The sequence below is a fragment of the Symphalangus syndactylus genome, chromosome 5 (assembly GCF_028878055.3).
Source record: "Symphalangus syndactylus isolate Jambi chromosome 5, NHGRI_mSymSyn1-v2.1_pri, whole genome shotgun sequence".
Taxonomy (NCBI): Eukaryota; Metazoa; Chordata; class Mammalia; order Primates; family Hylobatidae; genus Symphalangus; species Symphalangus syndactylus.
Window position 1 is genome coordinate 65,936,282 of NC_072427.2, and position 22,431 is coordinate 65,958,712.

The 22,431-nt window shown below is 41.5% G+C and overlaps 1 protein-coding gene across 5 annotated transcripts in view; it reads right to left on the bottom strand.

The window, feature by feature from the left end:
* INO80 (INO80 complex ATPase subunit) overlaps positions 1-22,431 on the bottom strand; it is a 139,118-nt gene that overhangs the window by 12,078 nt on the left and 104,609 nt on the right. For all 5 annotated transcript variants that reach the window (XM_055278754.2, XM_055278756.2, XM_063639095.1 and 2 more), the window contains 2 exons: positions 15,713-15,807; positions 7,600-7,672 (listed from right to left, as the gene is read on the bottom strand). In XM_055278754.2, coding sequence (XP_055134729.1) covers positions 7,600-7,672; positions 15,713-15,807 — 168 coding nt within the window. The remainder of the gene's footprint in view (positions 1-7,599; positions 7,673-15,712; positions 15,808-22,431) is intronic.

Sequence of the window (22,431 nt, forward strand, 5' to 3'; positions counted from 1 at the left end):
GAAAGTCACTGTGAAAGCTTATTGTTAATCTAGTGTCCTGCAAACCTAAGATTTAGAAGTGCACAATGCTTGTTGCCTCTACAGGAACTTAACAAACCTGACCACAGGACATTTTGGAGTTTCAAAGAGGACATACAAACTTCCAGAAGACCACGTTTGAACTTTCAGGGAGAACAGAGCTAACAAAAATGAAGACCTTCAGTTGGACTAGAGGACAACATTACTTGCCCAGTGTACTTTTTTTCATCTTTTTTCTGGCTCATGTTGTCCCATGATGCCCCACGTATTTAAAATGACCACACATGTGGAATTTGAGGGCTGATGTCACACCCAAAAGACAGTATCTTGAGCTGTCTAAGCTTGAGGCTATGGTTCAGCACGAATTCATAATGTGGGGATGTGGGTGGTGGAGGTGGGTGGAGGGAGAGCCATATTATGAATTGTTTCATAGGTACTGTCTTAACATTCACATTTTTTCCTAGAAGACCCAGTGGCAACCAAACCTGATTCAACTTGTGTTCTTTTGAGCTCATGAACAATAAGATTAAAGTCTAAGGAGATGGGTTTACAATCTTAACTTCAAAAATCTCCAAATATAGAAGATATTTATCCTTTAAATGGATTCCAAGAGGTGGGGAATTTGGGAGGAAAAGAGAAAAAGATAGGATTGTTTAGAAAAATACTTATGCAGCGGAAAATATGAAATACGTACCAACTAACAGGTTAAGAAAAAGAGTGACAGAACTAAAAACCAAGACAGATGTATGGTTACCATCTAATCTAACACTGAATTAACCATGATGTGAACTGGAGGGAGTGGTGAGGGAGACAATGCACCACAGCGGGACAGGGATGATGCCTATATTTGGCAGTCGGGTTTATGGAGCTCAGTGAGACATTCCAGAAAAAAACAAGTAACAATTAAAGGATTAGAACAACTGATTTAACTAGGAAAGATTAAGGCAAGTCAATCCACAAAGCGTGGCCCAGCAATGACTAAGGAGAAATAATAGTCAATGCCTTCATGATGTTGTAAACACCAAGCAGGGCAGGCACAGGGGAAGCGAGGTGAGAGTTACCATGCAGTAGAGGGGCCTAGCTGTATAGGTCAATGAGAAGGAGTTTCAGGGGATGAGAGAGTGAGATTTAAAACAGGAAAATTTCTTTTTTTTTTTTTGAGACGGAGTCTTGCTCTGTCGCCCAGGCTGGAGTGCAGTGGCGAGATGTTGGCTCACTGCAAGCTCTGCCTCCCGGGTTCACGCCATTCTCCTGCCTCAGCCTCCCCAGCAGCTGGGACTACAGGCGCCCGCCACCACGCCCGGCTCATTTTTTGCATTTTTAGTAGAGATGGGGTTTCACTGTGTTAGCCAGGATGGTCTCGATCTCCTGACCTTGTGATCCGCCAGCCTTGGCCTCCCAAAGTGCTGGGATTACAGGCGTGAGCCACCACACCCTGCTTAAACAGGAAAATTTCTAGAGGAACAACTGGGAAAAGTTGGACCAACACTTGGAGGGTGGAGCTTTTTCTCCCAAGAGAATGAGCGGAGGTTCGGCCTCTGCAGAGGGCTAAAAGCTGTCCTGTGGCCGGGCACGGTGGCTCACGCTTGTAATCCCAGCACTTTGGAAGGCTGAGGCGGGCGGATCACAAGGTCAGGAAATTGAGACCACGGAAATTGAGACTACTAAAAATACAAAACATTAGCCGGGCGTGGTGGCGGGCGCCTGTAGTCCCAGCTACTCAGAGAGGCTGAGGCAGGAGAATGGCGTGAACCCAGGAGGCAGAGCTTGCAGTGAGCCGAGATCGTGCCACTGCACTCCAGCCTGGGCGACAGAGCGAGACTCCGTCTCAAAAAAAAAAAAAAAAAAAAAGCTGTCCTGTGAGACAGGACTTCTTGAATCTCTGCAAAGGGAGAAAAGCTCTTCATTCTCACTACACATAAGCATTTAAAACAGGTCTGACACAGAAACACAAACAGTGCAGTTTATAACAACCCCTTACTAAACAGAGTCAAATGCAAAGATAACCCTACTTCAGGAAGCATATACAATGACACAGTAAAAGGCAGCTGCCATACATCATTTGCCAAAACCATGTTTTTACTAACAAAGTAGGCCAGATAGAGTCCCACTATTTATAAATACATTTTTACATATGCATTCTCAATCATAAGACATTAGGTTTTTCCGGACATTTTTAGGTCGATTAATCTCTTCCTTGTCCATAAATGGTTCTGGGGAAATCCCAAAGCTAAATAAATCTCAGGGCAAAGGAAAAATGCCAGACAAGCAGCTAAACCTACTGTTTCTCTAGCAACACACAAACACAGTATATCCTCAGAATTAATTTCAATCTTGCTGTCTCATTTTTCTAAGAACTATTCCAGGAGCTTCTGATTTACAAGTGAATCCCCAAGCCCTTCCCCCAAAATTAAAATGTAAATTATTTCAGAATTCAGAAATCAGAGTATTCAGAACCTTTCTTTTTTTCTTGAGACAGGGGCTCTCTGTGTTGCCCATGTTGGAGTGCAGCGGCACAATCACAGCTCACTGCAGTCTTGACCTTCTGGGCCCAAGCACACCTCCCACCTCAGCCTCCCGAGTATCTGGGATCACAGGCATGTGCCACCATGCCTGACTAATTTAAAAAACTTGTTTGTACAGAGGGGGTCTTCCTATGTTGCCCAGGCTGGTTCCAAACATCTGCCATCAAGCAATCCACTCACATCAGCCTCCCAAACTGCAGGGATTACAGGCATGAGCCACCATGCCCAGCCTAGAGCCCCTTTCTGGCCTTCAGGATGAAAAAAGAATTCCTACTCTTATTCCTCTACTTATGGATCAGAGGCCTAGGCCTACTTTGCTTCTCTGTGGCTGGCAGGATGCTCTTTACTCCTACAGGGCAAACTATGTGAACCTTGGAAGCAAGGTGCAGATCTCTCTTTAAATCTGCTAAGTTTTTTTTTTTTTTTTTTTTTAAACCATTTAAATGAACAACCAGAGAAACTATTCCTTAAGAAACCACAGACTAAACCTGAGATAGGCAAGCTGAGAAGAAGAGGAACATACTTCAATAAAATGAAATTATGCTAGACCTCCCCAGGTGACCTCATATAGCCTCATGGTCTTAAATACCATCTACAACCTGATGATTTGAAAATACAGCTTTAAGGCCAGGAGTGGTGGCTCACGTCTGTAATCCCAGCACTTTGGGAGGCGGAGGCAGGCAGATCACCTGAGGTCAGGAGTTTGAGACCAGCCTGGCCAACGTGGTAAAACCCCGTCTCTACTAAAAATATAAAAATTAGCTGGGAATGGTGGTGCCCGCCTGTAGTCCCAGCTACTCGGGAGGCTGAGGTGGGAGAATCACTTGAACCTGAAAGGTGGAGGTTGAAGTGAGCCGAGATCAAGCCACTGCACTCCAGCCTGAATGACAGAGTAAGACTCTGTCTCAAAAAAAAAAAAAAAAAAGAAAGAAAGAAAAGAAAAGAAAAGAAAATACAACTTTATCCCTAATCTTTCTCCTGAACTTCAGACTCTGCTGCCTGGGTGACATTGCCACTTAACGTCTGATACTCCTAACTGATCTTCCTGTTTATGTCTCCTTGTAGCGTTTCATTTTTTTCTCCCACTCTGAACAGAAGCTAGAAGGATGCATTTAAAACTCAAACCAGATCATGTTACTCCTCTGTTCAAATTCTTGCAATTGCTCCCCATCTCAAAGTCCTTACTATGGCTACTAAACCCTATATGATCTGCTTCTGCAATAGCCATCTCATACTACTCTCCCCATAGTTGATTTTGTTCTACCCGCTCTGGGCTGCTTCCTTTTGCTTGATTATGCCAAGCATGTTCTCACCTTAGGGCTTTGCACTTATCTCCTCCGCCTGGAATGCTCTTCTTTCTGCCAGGTATATACTTAGGTTGCCTCCTTACTTTCTTCAGATCTTGGCTCAAATGTCACCTTATCAGAGATGCCTTACCAATCCATATAAAACAGCCATCCCTGATCATTCTCATGCTACCACTCCTTACCTGATGAATTTTTCTTCATAGCATTCATATTATCAGTTTTTTGCTTGTTTTTGAGATAGAGTCTCACTCTGTCACCCAGGCTGGAGTACAGTGGCACGACCTTGGCGCACTGCAACCTCTGCCTCCCAGGTTCAAGCAATTCTCCTGCCTCAGCCTCCCGAGTAGCTGGGACTACAGGTGCCCACCACCACGCTCAGCTAATTTTTTTTGTATTTTTATTAGAGACAGGGTTTCACCATATTGGCCAGGCTGGTGGCCAACTCCTGACCTTGTGATCCGCCCGCCTCTGCCTCCCAAAGTGTTGGGATTACAGGCGTGAGCCACTGAGCCTGGCCCCATATTATCAGTATTTTTTCCATTTCTTTATGCTTTGTCTCCTCTCCCACCACTGGAAATGTAATTTATAGTAACTATGAAGATAGAAATGGAACTCTGTTTTGTTGCATGCTGAATTCCTAGTGCCTAAAACAATGCTGGGCCCTTGGTGGATACTCATTAAACATTTGTTGAATGAATGAATGAATGAATGAATGAATGAACAAATGAACAAACTGTTCCAGGTACTAGAAATACAGACTTTTTTTTTTTTTTTTTGATATGGGGTCTCGCTCTATTGCCCAGGCTGGAGTGCAGTGGTGCGATCTTGGCTCACTGCAACCTCCGCCTCCTGGGTTCAAGTGATTCTCCTGCCTCAGCCTCCCGAGTAGCTGGGACTACAGGCGTGTGCCAGCACATACAGCTAATTTTTGTATATTTAGTAGAGATAGGGTTTCACCATGCAGGCCAGGCTGGTCTTGAACTCCTGACCTCAAGCCATCTGCCCACCTCAGCCTCCCAAAGTGCTGGGATTACAAGCGTGAGCCACCGCGTTCAGCCTAGAAATGCAGACTTTTGACTTCCTTCCATTGTTGAGGCCAAAGTCTAGTATGTAAAATAACTACTTACAGTGTATTTTGATTAACTTGAATAAAGGGAGGGGCTGGGGAAGGAATACTGACACCTGAATGGGGTTTTAAAGAACAAACAGAAGTTCACCAGGTGGAAGAGGAGACTCATGGGAGGATGACTTAGGCTGAGGGAACAGTTTATCCAACAGTGTGATATGGCATGGTGTGTTCAGGGAACTACAAGTCAATCATTACTTCTGGAATATAAAATTTGGAAGGGAAAGTGGTCTGATAATTAGGCTGTAAAGGTAGATAAAGGACACAAATGAAGAGCCTTATACTTTATTTTATAATTGATGGAGAATTCCTGAAGAGTTTTAATCAAAGGAGTGGCAAGATTAATAAAGGGCATAGAGAAACTAACATAGTACCAGCATAGCAAAGAATGGATTTGGATCAGCAGGTATGAAGCCAAGAACTGAGAGTGGAGTCCAAAAGACCAGCTGGGACAAAGTGATGAATCTTGTACTCACATTGAGAGTATGACTATGCTGAAATTCTTAAAAGATACAGAGAGCAGGGAACCAAGAGATAACAAGGAGAAAGGCAAGTTTCTACTAACTGATATGGTAGAAACTACGTGATATGGCTCAAGTGAGCCACCACATCAGAGAACCCACAGGAACAACACATACCACACTGACAGCCCTCCATAGTATGACAGATGCTGATGATGTACAGCTACCCAGCAATGCCTCCAGTGTCCCTTAGGCGCTGATGTCCTGCTGTACCTGGTTAACTGAAAGTTTAGATGCCAAGGAAGGTGCATCCTATAGTTGCTATTACAGAATGTGTAGTATCAGATTAGCCGGGCGCGGTGGCTCACGCTTGTAATCCCAGCACTTTGGGAGGCTGAGGCGGGCGGATCACGAGGTCAGGAGATGGAGACCATGGTGAAACCCCGTCTCTACTAAAAATACAAAAAATTAGCCGGGCGTGGTGGCGGGCGCCTGTAGTCCCAGCTACTCGGAGAGGCTGAGGCAGGAGAATGGCGTGAACCCGGGAGGCGGAGCTTGCAGTGAGCCGAGATCGCGCCACTGCACTCCAGCCTGGGTGACAGAGCGAGACTCCGTCTCAAAAAAAAAAAAAAAAAAAAAAAAAGAATGTGTAGTATCAGATTAGTGAGAGAGAGATATATATATTCCCCCTGCTGCTGTGAACCTATTCAAGCCTCTACACTCCTGTACCTCATTTCTCCACTACCCTCATGAGTTTGCCATCTCCTCACAGTTGTGGGGATTTTGATGTTCTATATGTCAGAGAGGCACCACGATAGTTACATTAAGTGCCATTTTTAGAGTCATGCCTTTTATAAAACAATTTCCCATTTATGTATTCTTAAATCTCAAAGTTACTAAAATTCTTATTAAATATATTTGAATCTTAGGAATGATTTTGAGATTCAAAAAGAATCCTCTTCTTTTTTCTTTTTGAGACAGTCTCACTCTGTTGCCCAGGCTGGAGTGCAGTGGCGTGATCTTGGCTCACTACAGCCTCTGCCTCCAGGGTTAGAGCGACTCTCCTGCCTCACCTCCCGAGTAGCTGGGACTACAGGCACGTGTCACCACGCCCATGCCCGGCTATTTTTTTTTTGGTAGAGACATGGTTTCACCATGTTGGCCAGGATGGTCTTGATCTCCTGACCTGGTGATCCACCAGCCTTGGCCTCCCAAAGTGCTGGGATTACAGGCGTGGGCCACCACGCCCAGCCAGGAATCCTCTTTTCTTCGCCCTTTCAAACACTGAAGCATTCCTTCAAGGAGACTGGGTAGGAAAGAGTGGATAATTTGTTGGAATATCTTTTCCATTTTATTTTTGAAATTACCCTTTTCATTGCTCTCCAATCACCTTTTGAAGTTCAGGATACAAAACATGGGTGTTTCCATTAATGGAATAATGCATAAGAGTAACAAAACAATCCTTTCTGATGTGTTCAATTATAGCTCCTAAAACAAATCCGGATGGACTGATTTTTTTTTCCAGTCTGTTTTCCCTGATGCACCCTAAATGTCTCGAACAGTATCAGACACATAGTAGGCATTTGTGAAATATGTGTCAAATGAATGTGTAAGAAACTTATTCAGGCAAGGCGCAGTGGCTCACGCCTGTAATCCCAGCACTTTGGGAGGCTGAGGCAGGTGGATCACCTGGGCCTCGGAGTTCAAGACCAGCCTGGGCAACATGGTGAAACCCCATCTCTACAAAAAATACAAAAATTAGCTGGGCATGGTGGCGCATGCCTATAGTCCCAGCTACTTGGGAGGGTGAGGTGGGAGGATCACTTGAGGCTGGGAAGGTTGAAGCTACAGTGACCCATGATCATGCCACTGCACTCCAGCCTGGGAGACAGAGTGAGGCCCTGTCTTAAAAAACAAAAAACAAAAAAACTTATTAAAAGAAAATGAATAGTAAACTCCGTAAAGAAAGCTAAAATACTCTAGTTCCAGTCAAAGAGCAACTAGAGTCTTTTAACACAAGAGGCAAAGAAATAAAAAGTTTGCAAGTTTGTGACACAAAAGCAAAGGGTAAAACAAACTGAATGCCATAGTAGAAAAACCTGCATAATAGGTTTCATAGTAGAAAACCTGCATATCTAGTTGATTGTGCTCTCATTACTTACTGTGTCTGCAGCAGTGAGATTGATACCCAGTCCTCCAGCTCGTGTGCTTAACAGGAACACAAAGATGTCATTCCTGCAGAAAAGGGAGAGATATGTTAAAGGAAAAACTCAAAAGAAAAAATGGCATGTATCAAAAGAGAGAGATCTCTGAATACAGAACATAAAGTCTAGGACTAAAAAGAGTTTTGGTGGTTACCTAGGCCTGATTGATATTTCTGTAAAGCATTATACAACGTTGCTCTGTTGTTAAATCAAACATGGAGGTCATCTTCCAATTTGCAGATAAACTTTTGCTGCCCACTAATAGATGACTGATAGGCAACACAAGCATAAACATGTAGCAAATATAACAGAAAAATGTTACCATAGATGTACAGATCTCTCTCACTGTCATAACTTTAAATCAAACCATTCCTAGTTCATATAGAGAGGCCAAGTAAATTAGTACTTCCTGGTTTTCTCTAAGAATCATAACTTATAATAGTTTGGGGACTAATGTTATTATTCCAAAGCACTCATTTTTTTCTTTTTTTTTAGATGTAGTCTCGTTCTGTCCGCCCAGCCCAGGCTGGAGTGTAGTGACGTGATCGCAGCTCACTGCAACCTCTGCCTCCTGGGTTCAAGAAATTCTCCTGCCTCAGCCTCCCAAGTAGCTGGTACTACAGGCGCTCGCCACCACACCTGCCTACTTTTTTATATTTTTAGTAGAGACGGGGTTTCACCATATTGGCCAGGCTGGTCTCAAACTCCTGACCTCGTGATCCGGCCACCTCAGCCTCCCAAAGTGCTGGGATTATAGACGTGAGCCACCGTGTGGGGCCCCAAAGCACTCACTTTAAGATGAAGAAAGTTGAGTCCCAGAAAAATGACTCAAAGAACTAAGACCCAGGCCATGACTTTTACGTGCTAACTTGAATTTAGGATCAGTCCATGAAGACAGGCTGGAATTAAGTACTTTTGGATGAATGCCAACACACCCCTTACATACAAATGATTAAATATGGTTTTCTCAGTTTCCTTCTACTTCCTATATTCTTTCAAAGAAACACTGAATTACAAATAAACTAGCAGGTACCACTGTCACTCACTCGAGCAACAAATACTTACTGCATGTCTTCTGGGAACAAGCCCATACCACCAGATCACAAAGGAGAGGCTTTTTTTTTTTTTTTTTTGGAGATGGAGTCTATCTCTGTCACTCAGGCTGGAGTGCAGTGGCATGATCTCGGCTCACTGTGACCTCCACCTCCTTGGTTCAAGCAATTCTCCTGCCTCAGCCTCCCAAGTACCTGGGATTACAGGATTATAGGCGCCCGCCACCATGCCTGGCTAATTTTTGTATTTTTAGTAGAGATGGGATTTCACCATGTTGACCAGGCTGGTCTCCTACCTCAGCTGACGCACGTGCCTCAGCCTCTCAAAGTGCTGGGATTACAGGTGTGAGCCACTGTGCCCGGCAGAACAGGCTTTTGACTCTAAGATTTATCTACATACACACACATACACACACACACACACACACACACAAATAAGGGCTCAGTTTTAGCCCAGTTCATATAGATCACATAAATATATCTTAAGATTATCTTGCATCTTCATATTCCTGACACCTCAGGCTATTTTCCAGAATATCTCTAAGGAAAATAGATTGCATTACACTGGTGAGCAAACGGGACAGTCCTTTTAAGTTAAGCTGTTAATCCCCCTTTTTTTTTCATGTTTGTAGTGGGGAATCCAACTGGAAATTCATTTAGATTAGTGTTATTCAAACTGCAGGTCACACCTATCATTGGTCATGACATCAGTTTGGTACTTCAGATGGCATTAAAGAAAGAAATTAATTAAAGAAAGAAAAAAGAGATTAGAAAATATTCTAATGCATTACAAGTCATAAGGGTAAGTAATGTTTTGTGAAGTTTCAAATATAGAATAAAGGTACTAAAATCACAGTGTAAAATGAATTTTATTTTGTGGATTCCAGTAAGAAAAAAAAAACTCACAAAACCAAAAAAAAAAAAAAAAAAAAAAAGAAACAACAAAAAACAAAACAAAACACCAGAAACAAACATACTGACATCAGGATGCTCTCATCCCTTCAGGCTATTCTTCCTTGGTAAAGTCACTTGACTGCTGACAGTCTGTTTCCTGGACTATAAAATGAAGATGCTATGAATACTGCTGAAGTGACTAACTGATGACGTATCAATGTCAAACATAAGTATCGGTGAAAGAACTATTTTGAAATAAACATCCTGGTTTCTCACTAAGGTAGGTATGTCCTATACAAATCTGCCCATTATTTGCATTGAATTAAACACAACTTTCCTACAGAGGCATGGATAACAGACCATGGGTGGTGATCTCTCAGTTAGTGATTCCAAATGCTTCGTGCTCCCATGAAAGTTCTACTAGCTTATCCTTGAATTTTATCACAAAGGTTAATATTTCGTAATTTTATTTATTTAATTCATAAAACGCCATCTTTATGATTAAATTGTGTAATGTAAACCAAAAAGTTGAAGGGCATCTGCCAGTTTATAAACACATTTTCCCACAGATGTGGGATGATGTAAATGGAAGGAGGCAGGGTATCTCACAGGCCCAAAGAAGAGTATTTAACCAAAATAAGGCTTCAAATAAAAACTGATTGAGCTTTTTAGGGCCGTACTAATCTCTGGAAGGCTGAGGTGTGAGGATCACTTGAGCCTAGGAGTTCGAGATCAGCTTGGGCAATACAGAAAGACCCTGCATCTACACAAAGATTTTTTTTTTTAAATTAGCCAGGCATGGTGGCACACACCTGTAGACCCAGCTACCTGGGAGGCTGAAGCAGGAGGATAATGTGAGCCCAGGAGTTCAAGGATGCAGTGAGCTATATATCACACCAATGCACTCCAGCCTAAGCAACAAAGTGAGATCCCATCTCTTAAAAAGGACAAGCAATCTTTCCCACTTCTGCACTGAGAAGATTGCTCTTGCACCATACATCCTCCTCTCCTGCTTTGGTGGGTACAGAGGCAAGGAATCAAAGGCTCCTCTCTGATACCTGTGTGAGAGTTGATGGAGTCATCCAATAGCTAGGACTTTTTTTGATAATTCTTGAGGAGACCCAAAATATGAGCATGGGGTAGGCGTCACGGAATGGGTACAGGGTGGGAGTATGGGGGACTGGTGGGAAAAGACAAGGCATTTGAGAAGTACAACAAAATAAAGTATTAGAAGCAAAAAGATAAGAAATTTCTGGCCAGGTGCGGTGGCTCATGCCTGTAATCCCACTTTGAGAGGCCGAGGCGGGTGGATCACTTGAGGTCAGGAGTTCAAGACCAGCCTGGCAACAGGGCAAAACCCTGTCTCTACAAAAATCCAAAAATTAGCTGGGTGTGGTGGTACGAGCCTGTAGTCTCAGCTACTTGGGAGGCTGAGGTAGGAGAGTCACTAGAGCCTGGGAGGTCAAGGATGCAGTGAGTTGTAATTGCTCTACTGCACTCCAGAGCCTGGGTGACAGAGTGACACCCCGTCTCAAAAAAAAAAAAAAAAAAAAGAAAGAAAGAAAACAAAAGAAAAAGAAAAAGATGAGTAATTTCCATAGTCTGTACAGCCAGAGTTTTGTTTAGATGTGTAATCACTTACAAATAGGGGCTAATATACAGAAGAACACTAGTGAAAGAAATGTAGGTAAAAATAAATTAGTAGAAAAACTTAGAAATACAATGGTTTCTTTTGGATATCAATTATGTATTGAAAAGATGCCTTGTGATGATGAGGTAGATGAATTCAACGTAATTTTATCATATTTTAATAAAAAATAAGAATTGCAGAAACCTTGGGTTCTTATAATCAAAGAAATTAGTTCCTACCGTGGACTATACCGCTGTAAAAAACAAAAGTATCCAAATCAAACTACTAAGAAGTTCCTTTCTACTGAATAACGCTATAATAATGTGAATTAACATTTTAAGGGCTCTGACAAAACAGGAGAAAACAAAATCCCAGAAGGCAACATGGTGGTCTGGGTGCCCTCTCCAGGAGGCTGAAAATGCATCTCAACTCAGGGTCTCTTGTAACAGACCTTAAAGACCAGGCATCTGGCTGGTCTGTAAAGGGGCCTATAAAACCACACAGCAAAAGACATGTGTAGGTCTCGCTCTCACTCTTAATAACCCACTGAGGTGACTTTGCACCAACATACCCAAATAGTGCTAGGCACATAGCTGACTGCAGTAAAGGCTTGTTGAATGACTGAAAAAGAACCACAATGAAAGACAACTGTGAATCTCTACAACACCCACAAAGAAAAAATCCATGCTACAGTCACTTTTTCCTCATGTTTTCCAAAGACTCACACTGAGTGGTCACATAATGGGGCGAGGATCCATTTGGTAAAGGTCGTGGGTTAGGAGGAAGGGAAGCAAAGGCCAAGGCACCACAGAGCAAAGACCTTGTGAATGGCTTCTAGGATCACGCACTGGTCACATGCTCTGAATGTTGCCCCATCAGGACATCCTGGCCAAACAGTCTTTAGTCTCAGTCAGACTTTTTCCTGGAAGGATCCCTCATAAATAAATCGTGTATGAACGGAATGTAAATGGCTTTTTATAGGCGTTGTTGTTTACTCTGGCTGACCTTTGAGCCACAGGGCTTTCCAGTTGAAACTGCAATTTTTTCTTTTGATGTCCTTCATTAACAATAATTAAAATATTTGGCAAGGAGTGCTGGTGTCCAAAAACACCTGTCTTTTTCTCTGTATCAGGTGATTGCAGTCTGTATCAGGTGATTGCTTGAGTCTGAAGGCTCATGCAAGATTTCCTAATAAAAGCTGTGAAAAATTACATTTTTACTAAGTAGAGCCAAGTAAAATTTAATGGTGAAAATGCCATTCTTTTAGAGCTAAATTTTTCAAAATCATTGTGCACTACTACTGGGACTGCCCAAGTAATTCTGCTTCCCAAGTTAAGTAAGATATTTCAGAGGTAATAAATTATACACCTCCTGATTTTTTTCCACCTCAAAGGTACTGCAAAATCTACTGAGCCCTGGGTCTCACAGCCCAGTTTTCTAATAATTGGGTAAGCCAGGAGAATGACTGCGGCTCTACAACTCAGAAGCCCAAATCACTAGAAGTCAACATACTACAGCTCTGGCTGGGGTCTGTATTAGTAGAATTTTCTGCAAAGAAATATACATAGTCTTAAATGTTCTTATCCTTTCACTCAGTAATTTCCCATGTTTGAATCTATGCTAAGACAGTACTCTAAAATAGTGACAAAGCTTTATACACAAAAATATTCACTCAACATTTCTAGTAGATATTTCTATTCAATAGTAGAAAAGTGGTATATATACCCAGTGTAACAGAATAGTGATCATCAAAAATGTTGTCAGCAAGCCTGGACGCAGTGGCTTATGCCTGTAATCCCAGCATTTTGGGAGGCTGAGGCGGATGGATCATGAGGTCAGGAGATTGAGACCATCCTGGCTAACATGGTGAAACCCTGTCTCTACTAAAAACAGAAAAAATTAGCCAGGCGTGGTGGCGGGCGCCTGTAGTCCCAGCTACTCGGGAGGCTGAGGCAGGAGAATCGCTTGAACCCGGGAGGTGGAGGTTGCAGTGAGCCAAGATCACGCCACTGCACTCCTGCCTGGGTGACAGAGCAAGACTCCATCTCAAAAAAAAAAAAAAAAAAAAAAAAAAAGTTGTTGGCAAAGGCTTTTTAATGATATACAAAAATGGTTATGATAGAATATTAAGTAGAAGAAATCAGGATACAAAATCCCACCTATAATATGATAACAGTATAAATGTAACCCTATACATACGTTAAAGACTAGAGGATATACCGAAATGTTAACAGTAGTGGGATTGTGGGTGATTTTTCTTTTTCTTTTTTTTTTTTTTTGAGACGGAGTCTTGCTCTGTCACCCGGGCTGGAGTGGAGTGGTGGATCTCTGCTCACTCTAACCTCCAACTCCTGAATTCAAGTGATTCTCCTGCCTCAGCCTCTTGAGTAGCTGGGATTACAGGCGCCCACCACCATGCCCGGCTAATTTTTGTATTTTTAGTACAGACGGGGTTTCACCATGTTGGCTGGGCTGGTCTCGAACTCCTGACCTCAGATGACCCGCCCACCTCGGCCTCCCAAAGTGCTGGGATTACAGGCGTGAGCCACTGCACCTGGCCTTTATTTTCATCTTTAAATATTTTTCAAATTTTTCTCAATAGGCATTTCATTATAATATATAAAGGCCCCAACTGTTACTGAAGAAAAACAAAACATTACTGTTAAAAAGATCCTTAAATGTACAATATCAAATACACTAGTGGAAAATAAAAACAGTATCAGGTGAAATACCTATTACTTAATGGCTTTTCTCATAACTCACAAAGCATGCTACCCCATACCACAGATATACTGGCATGACTGGAGAAAATACAGGCACTCTGAGGAAACATACAGTCTATAGCTTGCACATAAGATTCTTGTCAAGTTGCAGCTCTGAGGCTGGAGTAGGTAAGGACATGACATGATAAAATATGTATCACTGATTTCAGAATTAAGAAGAGATGAAGATCACCCAGTAATTTTTTTTCCTCTTTTTGCCAAAACAATGTGGTGGGCTAAGGAGGCACAATGCTTACTCATGTTTTAAAATAATTGGTTTTAGAATCTACTGGTAGCTTCTACTAGGTGAGAAGCTAGGTTAGGCTATCCACACAGCTGCACCAGGGTAACAAATGGAAACGGGTATGAAGCAGATCTTCTCCTTATTGTTGGTCAAACAGGCACCTGGAATTCTGGTGTGTAGTTTTAACTTAGGAAAAACCCTTTAAACAGAGGACATTCTATGTTGAATTATGGATGTGTTTTACGCCAAATTATTTTATGTCTGAATTAAACCATGCTTTAGAACTGAATGGAATTAAAAATTGTAATCTAAATAAAATGGCTATGTACTTAATTTTCTTCACAAGAATTCAGAAGTGAAATATTAAGAGGCCATGCAATTAAAAGCCAAAGTCAAAGCTGTTCTGATTTACTGACATTAAGATCTGCTTTATTCCTTGGCTCTCCAGGTCTAAGGAGGAAAACTGAAGATGAAGTTCAACAGACCCGTCACTAGTGGAGCCTGGCTTTCTCCTTGGAGAGAGCAGTAACCAGACTCTACCTATTACAATGAGAAGCTGCACTCAGGATAATTATGGCTCTGTAAACCATCAGCATTCAGCAGGCGGTAATTGAAATTTCACGGGCTCATTAGCAGGTGGGAGAGGTACTGTGGCTGAGAGCTGCCAGCTGAATAGATTGTACAGTATTGCAATTTGTCATACTGCGCTGTACTGCTACTATGTTAAAAGGAAAGCAGGAAAATAAAAGGTACTTTTTCTTAAACAAAATGAAACACAGAAACAAACTAATAACTTTAAGTCAACACTCAGAAATTGCTACTGTTAGTGGCCAGGATCATTGGTTCATGCCTATAATCCTAGCACTTTGGGAGGTGGAAGCGGGTGGATCACTTGAGGCCAGGATTTCAAGACCAGTCTGGCCAACATGGTGAAATCCCGTCCTTATTAAAAATACAAAAATTAGCTGGATGTGGTGGCGCATGTCTGTAATCCCAGTACTTGGGAGGCTGAGGCACAAGAATTGTTGAACCGGGGAGGCGGAGGCTGTAGTAAGCCAAGATCGTGCCACTGCACTCCAGCCTGGTTGACAGGGAGAGACTGTCTCACACACAAAAAAAAGAAATGGCTACTATAAGCAATGAGGAATATAGGCTGGTGGATTTTTTTCTACATACCTATTATCCATTGAGGAGGATCTTGGTTCATACTTAGAAATGATTTCTTTTATTATCCAAAGAAATAGGCACTGGTGTCATAAGAAAGCATACTTCAAACATACAAACTATCAGGTATATTCTCTTTTTCTCTCCCAGACACATAGATCTGAATTATGATAAGCAGATTTAGTAACTTCTTAAAATGGCAGGAATTACATCTTGATTCCTTAACAATCTCAGATGTCCTGGCATTTAAAAAAAAAAAAACTTACCATTTCAAGCACTAGAGGGAAATTAAAAAGATAATTTTTGTAATTCCCATAAACATTACCTGTTCTGAAAATCAGCAACCATGTCTCGCCTCTCCGAAATCTTGGATGAGCCATCAAGCCTCATGTAGGTATGCTTTCTGTAAACCATGTATTCCTGCCAACCAGGATAAATGGACACAGTATAAGTCTGATGCAAATTACTGTATTCTGATTTCCACAAGCATCTACCCATCTTCTGTCTTGTCCACATTGGAGGCAAGCCATTATAACCAGAATGGGGAGAGAGCAACCCCAAGAGTACAAGAAGTTAATTTGTAAATGAGTTTACTGCCAACGTGTGAAAATCCAGGGCAATATGAAGATTATAATCACTCTCAATTTCAGTTTGGAACCTAATCTTATTCCTGTAAATTCCTATAGGTTTCCATTAAAAAAAAAAAATTCCACAAACCAAAATAGTTTTTCAGCCATCAACCAGATATCTTTCACAGTTACGAAAATATCTACTTTTTTTTTCAGTGAATAACACTCACTGAAATGAATATGTTTCCCCAGAGCAAATCTTTACTGATTAAAATGCTTAAATTTACAGCCTAAGCTTCCTTCTCCCATCAGAGCATGCATCACTGTTATGGGAGGACTAAGCATCAGAGTAAAACAAAAGACAAGGTAATTTTCTATGGCAGAGAATGTTCTTGACATCATCAAGAGGAATTACAACTTTTAAGAATGAAGAGACATCAAAAGATACAATGGAGAGACTGCCTCTCCATGCTTAGAAGTTGCAATTCTTCTTATAGTTATATCCAAATGAACATTTATTTCCTCTTTTGTTATCTCTGATTACGCTACAAAAAGTCCACTTGTAGAAGAACTAGTATCAAAAACTCAACACAGCTGCCTATTTATAAGAAACAGCATAAAATTACTTCGGTTCTAAAATAACTCCTCTACTGAAAAAGACTAATCATTTCTACATTTGGGAAATGTTTGTGTTAATTAGTTTTCTGTGGTCAAATGTTCTTATATTGCAATATTTTCATATGTAACTCTTATACTTGGTGGGGCATTTTAGCACATAAGGTTGCTGTAGTTTGGAATATCTGGTGCAGCGTATGTGACAGCCTATTCTTAGATGGAGTGAGTGCCAAGAACTTGGCAGAGGTCTCTGGCTAGGGTACATGTGAAGCGAAGCTGGTCAACAAAGTAGACAAGCTCATTGACATATGCATCTTCACTGTGTTTTATATTTGGTTTAATTTTAGTTTTTTACTATTTCTTTCTGTCTCAAAGTGGTTCTTTAAGAGCTGTGATAATCAAAGAGGAGCATAAAATAAAGTGAGCTTCAAGTTCACACTTAGTGGTATTGCTATATCGTAGGACTGAACTAATGGCAGAAGGGTAGGGGGTGTTTTGGATAAAAAGGACTTCAGGAAAGAAGGTATAAAATGATTGCAAGATGATGGTCCTTAGAGGCTTGCTATACCTTTTGCAGCTAATCCAATTACAGAACGTTGCAATCAGAACAACAAAGTAACTAGACAATACCAAGATAGTTTACAGAGAGTCACCCATAACACAGATTATAGTTTTGGCAAAAAGGTAGGCTTCCTGCACAGGCACTCTTCTTCCTTTTTTTTTTTTTTTTTTTGAGACACCGTCTTGCTCGTCACCCAACCTGGAGTGCAGTGGCGCAATCATGGTTCACTGCAACCTCCTCCTCCCAGGTTCAAGCGATTCTCCTGCCTCAGCCTCCCTAGCAGCTGGGATTACAGGCAACCGCCACCACACCCAGCTAATTTTTCTATTTTTAGTAGAGACAGGGTTTCACCATGTTGGCCAGGCTGGTCTTGAACTCCTGACCTCAGGTAATCTGCCCGCCTCAGCCTCCCAAAGTGTTGGGATTACAGGCATAAGCCACTGCGCCCAGCCTGATTTGCCTTTTAAACTGAACTTCTAGCCACATAAAAGCACTGATGAATGAATCTTCTAGTAAATTTTGCTGTTTATATATTTATATATCAAGGCCAGCACAACCCCAGGGATATTAATCCTAGACCATAATCAAACCAACACTGATTATAGAGAGCCTGTTACTGAGGCAACAGAAGTGAATTATTCCCTTCCACTGCTTCAAGTCTTAGCTCTTGAACTAAGATGAGCAGTGAGATTTCAGGCTTTAGTAAATTTAGAGTCTATTTCAGTAAATAGCTTCAAAAAAAAAAAAAAACAAACAAGAAAATGGACAAATGGACATGGAAAGATCTGTTAAAAGGCTGAATAGAGCAACATCTACATCCTCACGCTATAGGAAAACACCTAAAAGACAAAGGTTGGGGCCAGGTGTGGTGGTTGGCTGGGCGAAGTGGCTCACACCTGTAATCCCAGCACTTTGGAAGGTCAAGGTGGGTGGATCACTTGAGGTCAAGAGTTCAAGACCGGCCTGGCCAACAGGGTGAAACCCCATCTCTACTGAAAATACAAAAATTAGCTGGGTGTGCTGGTATGTGCCTGTAGTCCCAGCTACTCAGGAGGGCAAGGTGGGAAGATCATCTGAGCCCAGGGAGTTTGAGGCTGCAGTGAGCCAAGATGATGCCACAGCACTGCAGCCTGGGCAACAGGGTGACTGTCCCAAAACAAACAAACAAAACAGGTGAATGGATAAAGAAAATGTGATACACACACACACACACACACACACGAATATTATTCAGCCTTAAAAAGAAGGAAATCAACATGAATAAACCTGATTATGTTAAGTGAAATATGCCAGACATGGAAAGACAAATACTGCATGGTTCAACTTATATATGCAAGCTTAAAAAGTTAAAATTCATAAAAGTAGAGAGTAGAAGGGTGGTTGCCAGGGGGTAGGGGAAATGGGGAGATGTTGGTCAAAGGGTACAAAGGTTCAGTTATGCAAAATGAAAAAATCCTGGAGATCTAATGTACACATCATGGTGACTAGTGCTAATAATATTGTATCATATATGTGAAATCTTCTAAGAGAGACAGTATCACATGGTCGACCTTAAATATATATATACAATTTTTATTTATCAAGCATACATCAATAAAGCTGTAGCTGGAAAAAGCTTCAAAGATTATTCTGATAGCCTATATCAGCAGCTGAGAACAACCACTAGAAAGGGAAGGCAGGGCAGTTTCCCTTTGAACCTTGCCATTCAGCATGGCCCTCAGATGGGCAGCACTTGTACCACCTGAGGTCTGTTAGAAATGCAGAATTGAGGGACACATCCCTTACCTAGTAAATCGTAATCTGCATTTTATTTTTATTTTTTTGAGATGGAGTCTCGCTCTGTTGCCCAGGCTGGAGTGCAATGGCGCCATCTTGGCTCACTGCAACTTCCACTTCCGGGGTTCAAGCGATTCTCCTGCCTCAGCCTCCCAAGCAGCTGGATTACAGGCATGCGCCACCATGCCTGGCTAAGTTTGTATTTTTGGTGGAGATGGGGTTTCACTATGTTGGTCCGGCTGATCTCAAACTCCTGACCTCAGGTGATACATCCGCCTTGGCTTCCCAAAGTGCTGGGATTGCAGGCGTCAGCCACCACGCCTGGTGTAACGTGCATTTTAATAACATTTGATTTGAAAGCATTAATTTTGAGAAACACTACTGTAGAATATATGCGGTTTTTTGGGTTCTGTTTTGTTTTTGAGGCAGGGTCTTGCTCTATTGCATAGGATGAAGTATAGTTTTCTTGGATCACTGCAGCCTCGACCTCCTGGGCTCAAGTGATCCTCTCACCTCAGCCTCCCAAGTAGCTGGAACTATAGGCATGCACTACTATGCCCAGCTAATTTTTAAATCTAAATTTAAATTTTTATAGAGATGAGGGTCTTGCTATGTTGTCCAGGCTGGTATTGAACTCCTGGGCTCAAGTGATTCTCCTCCCTTGGCCTTTCAAAGTGCTAGGGTTACAGGTGTAAGCCACTGTGCCCGGCCAAACATATCTGTTTTTAAAGCATTGGAACACTTTCTTCAAGCAAACTCTTATACAGAACCCCTCTAATATATAAAATAGATAAAAGCATTGCTATCCTGACTGATAAAGAGTGGCCATTTCTGCTTAATATTTACTGGTCCCCTAACACATGCTATCAGTTTGAAAACCACTGTTTTACTATACAAGTTGAGAAGACAATGCTCTGCTTGCACGCCACTGATTGAAAAGTAGGACTTACAGATCACATCCACACACCACATCAGTGGCATGCAAACAGAGCTGCCAGCGTAACTCAAGATAGTTTTACTGAGCATTCACTAACTGCCAGTCACTGTTCTATTTTACCTGGTTATGTTTATCCAATCATGGCAACCTTTAAGGCAGGTGCTATTAAATATTTTTTTTAATTTCTCTTTTAATTTTTTCCCCCAGGATCAGAGATCACAATCAAAATCTTCATGATCTGCTCTGCAACAGCTTCCAATCACTTTCTTTTAAATTTTTTTTTTTAGATTTTTAATTTTCATGGGTAAGAGTAGATGTTATTATTGTCCCTCCTATCTTACAGATGTTAAGGTCCCTAAAGTGACACAGACAGTAGGTGGCAGACCTAGGATTGAAACTCAAGCAGATCGGTTCCAGAGTCCTTGGCTTAACCCTCCTACTGTTTCCCAGATGGAAGGGATGATCAGTACTAAGATGAAAATAAAAAGGGAGCCCCATTAACCCTAAGGTTCTTATCCTGTCCATAACCTGATCCATCATCATCATAAAGGATAATTGGACACTTGAAAAAATAAAGGCAAATGTTTATATATCCTATTACCAATCTTTCATTCTGAAACTTCTATTCCAAAGCTGGCTCTGACTTTCATTTTAACCAGATTTCATTTTGATAAAACAATTTAGGGGAAGGACTCAATATGGTCCACAAACCTGCAGATCTGACGTAATTTTATTTTCTTGGACATGCTGTTTTCCATCTTTTGGGGTATATCGTTAGCAAAAGGCTACTATTACAATTTTTCTGCAGTCCAAGCAAATTGAACCAAGAGAGTTAAATATGGCAGCCATAATTCCCTTATCTAATACAGAGCCCTTTGGAGCAAGACTAGCAAAAGGTAATCATGGTCCCAAAATAATCTGACTTCAACCTCCTCCTGTTATTTCCCTTTCTTCTATGCCACATGTTCCAGTCACAATGGACTACCCTTGTACCTTTCTATCTCTCTTTTTACATCTGGCTTCCTTAGTCTCAAATTCCTTTCTCCCTGATGGTTGAAATTCTATTTGTTCTTAAGTTCAGATGCCACTGTCTTTGTGATGCTTTCCTCAAGAGTGACTCAGTTAGAAATAAACATATCCTTCTTGCTAACCTCAGCTCTGTTCATGCTTCATTTTGACATTAGTATCAGGGTACACTGAAAGGTATTTGTGTATGTATATGTCTCCTCCACTAGATACATTCCTTAATGTCAAACATCATGTCTAACTAATATTTGCATCTGCCTAGCAAGGCTCAAAGGTAGCATGGAGGAAAAAAGAATTTAAAAAAGATTATATACAGCACGGTTGTAAGCTGACAAATTTCCTTCTATAATTCCTAACACCTAATAAGAACTCTAGTTAACAGTGGCCCCAATTTTCTTTCTTTCTTTTCTTTTTTGAAAGGAAGTAAAGTACACTTGGAAGAAGGCCAAGCAGGCAACTTAAGACATCAAGTGTGCCAACCCAATTTGCTTTTCATTCCATGGGGCATTTTCAGAATACCCAGCTTCCCAGTATCTTCAGAATCACAGCTTCCAAAGGTAACCTGCATTTCTAAGAGAGGCCAACTCATAAACGACAGAATGTCTGCTCAGGATAAATCTTCCCCCAGTGAGGCACTGCACTTGGATAGCTGACTGAGCAAGTTACACAACCCAGGGTCTCAAATGTCATTATGTATGGATTACCTGGATTTAATTCTATATTGCACTATTATCATATATCGGTACAGTTCAAGATTTGTCTAGATTTCAGTATTAAACAATTACACCACATATAGCATAAGTTGATTAAATCTTTCCAAGTACTCTTTATTGCATAGGAAAGTATCAAGTGGCTTATTTCCTTAAACTACAAACTCAGTTGCTTGATGCAACAGGAATGAAACTCAAAAGAGAAGACTCAGAAATAAGTCATCTATAATAAGTTAAAAGCTCTTTCCTACTAGAATACGGAGAAGAGTCCCTAACCATGGTAAAACTGGTGGTAGTAGGAAAAGTTCTGCCTGACATCCAGCTGGATACCACCATCCCAAATGCACAAGGATTATGTGTTCCCCTAGTATGCCCAACAGCCAAGATCCTATAGGTGGCCAGGCGTGGTGGCTCATGCCTGTAATCCCAACACTTTGGGAGGCCAAGATGGGAGGATTACTTGAGGTCAGGAGTTCAAGACCAGCCTGGCCAACATGGTGAAACCCCATCCCTACAAAAATTAGCCAGGCGTGGTGATGCGCGCCTGTAATCCCAGCTGCTCCGGAGGCTGAGGAAGAATTGCTTGAACCTGGCAGGTGGAGGTTACAGTGAGCCGAGATCCTGCCACTGCACTCCAGACTGGGTGACAGAGCGAGACTCTGTCTTTAAAAAAAAAAAAAAAAGATCCTATAGGTGGTTCGGTAAATATAAAATAAACTCATAACAACATTTATTGATCTATGATTTCCTCACCTATTTATGTCCTTGACTTCTGCCCATGGCAAACTAAAAACTCCCGGCTTGGAAATTAAGCAGTCTCCTCTTCACTATTTTTGTTTTTCTTAGTGC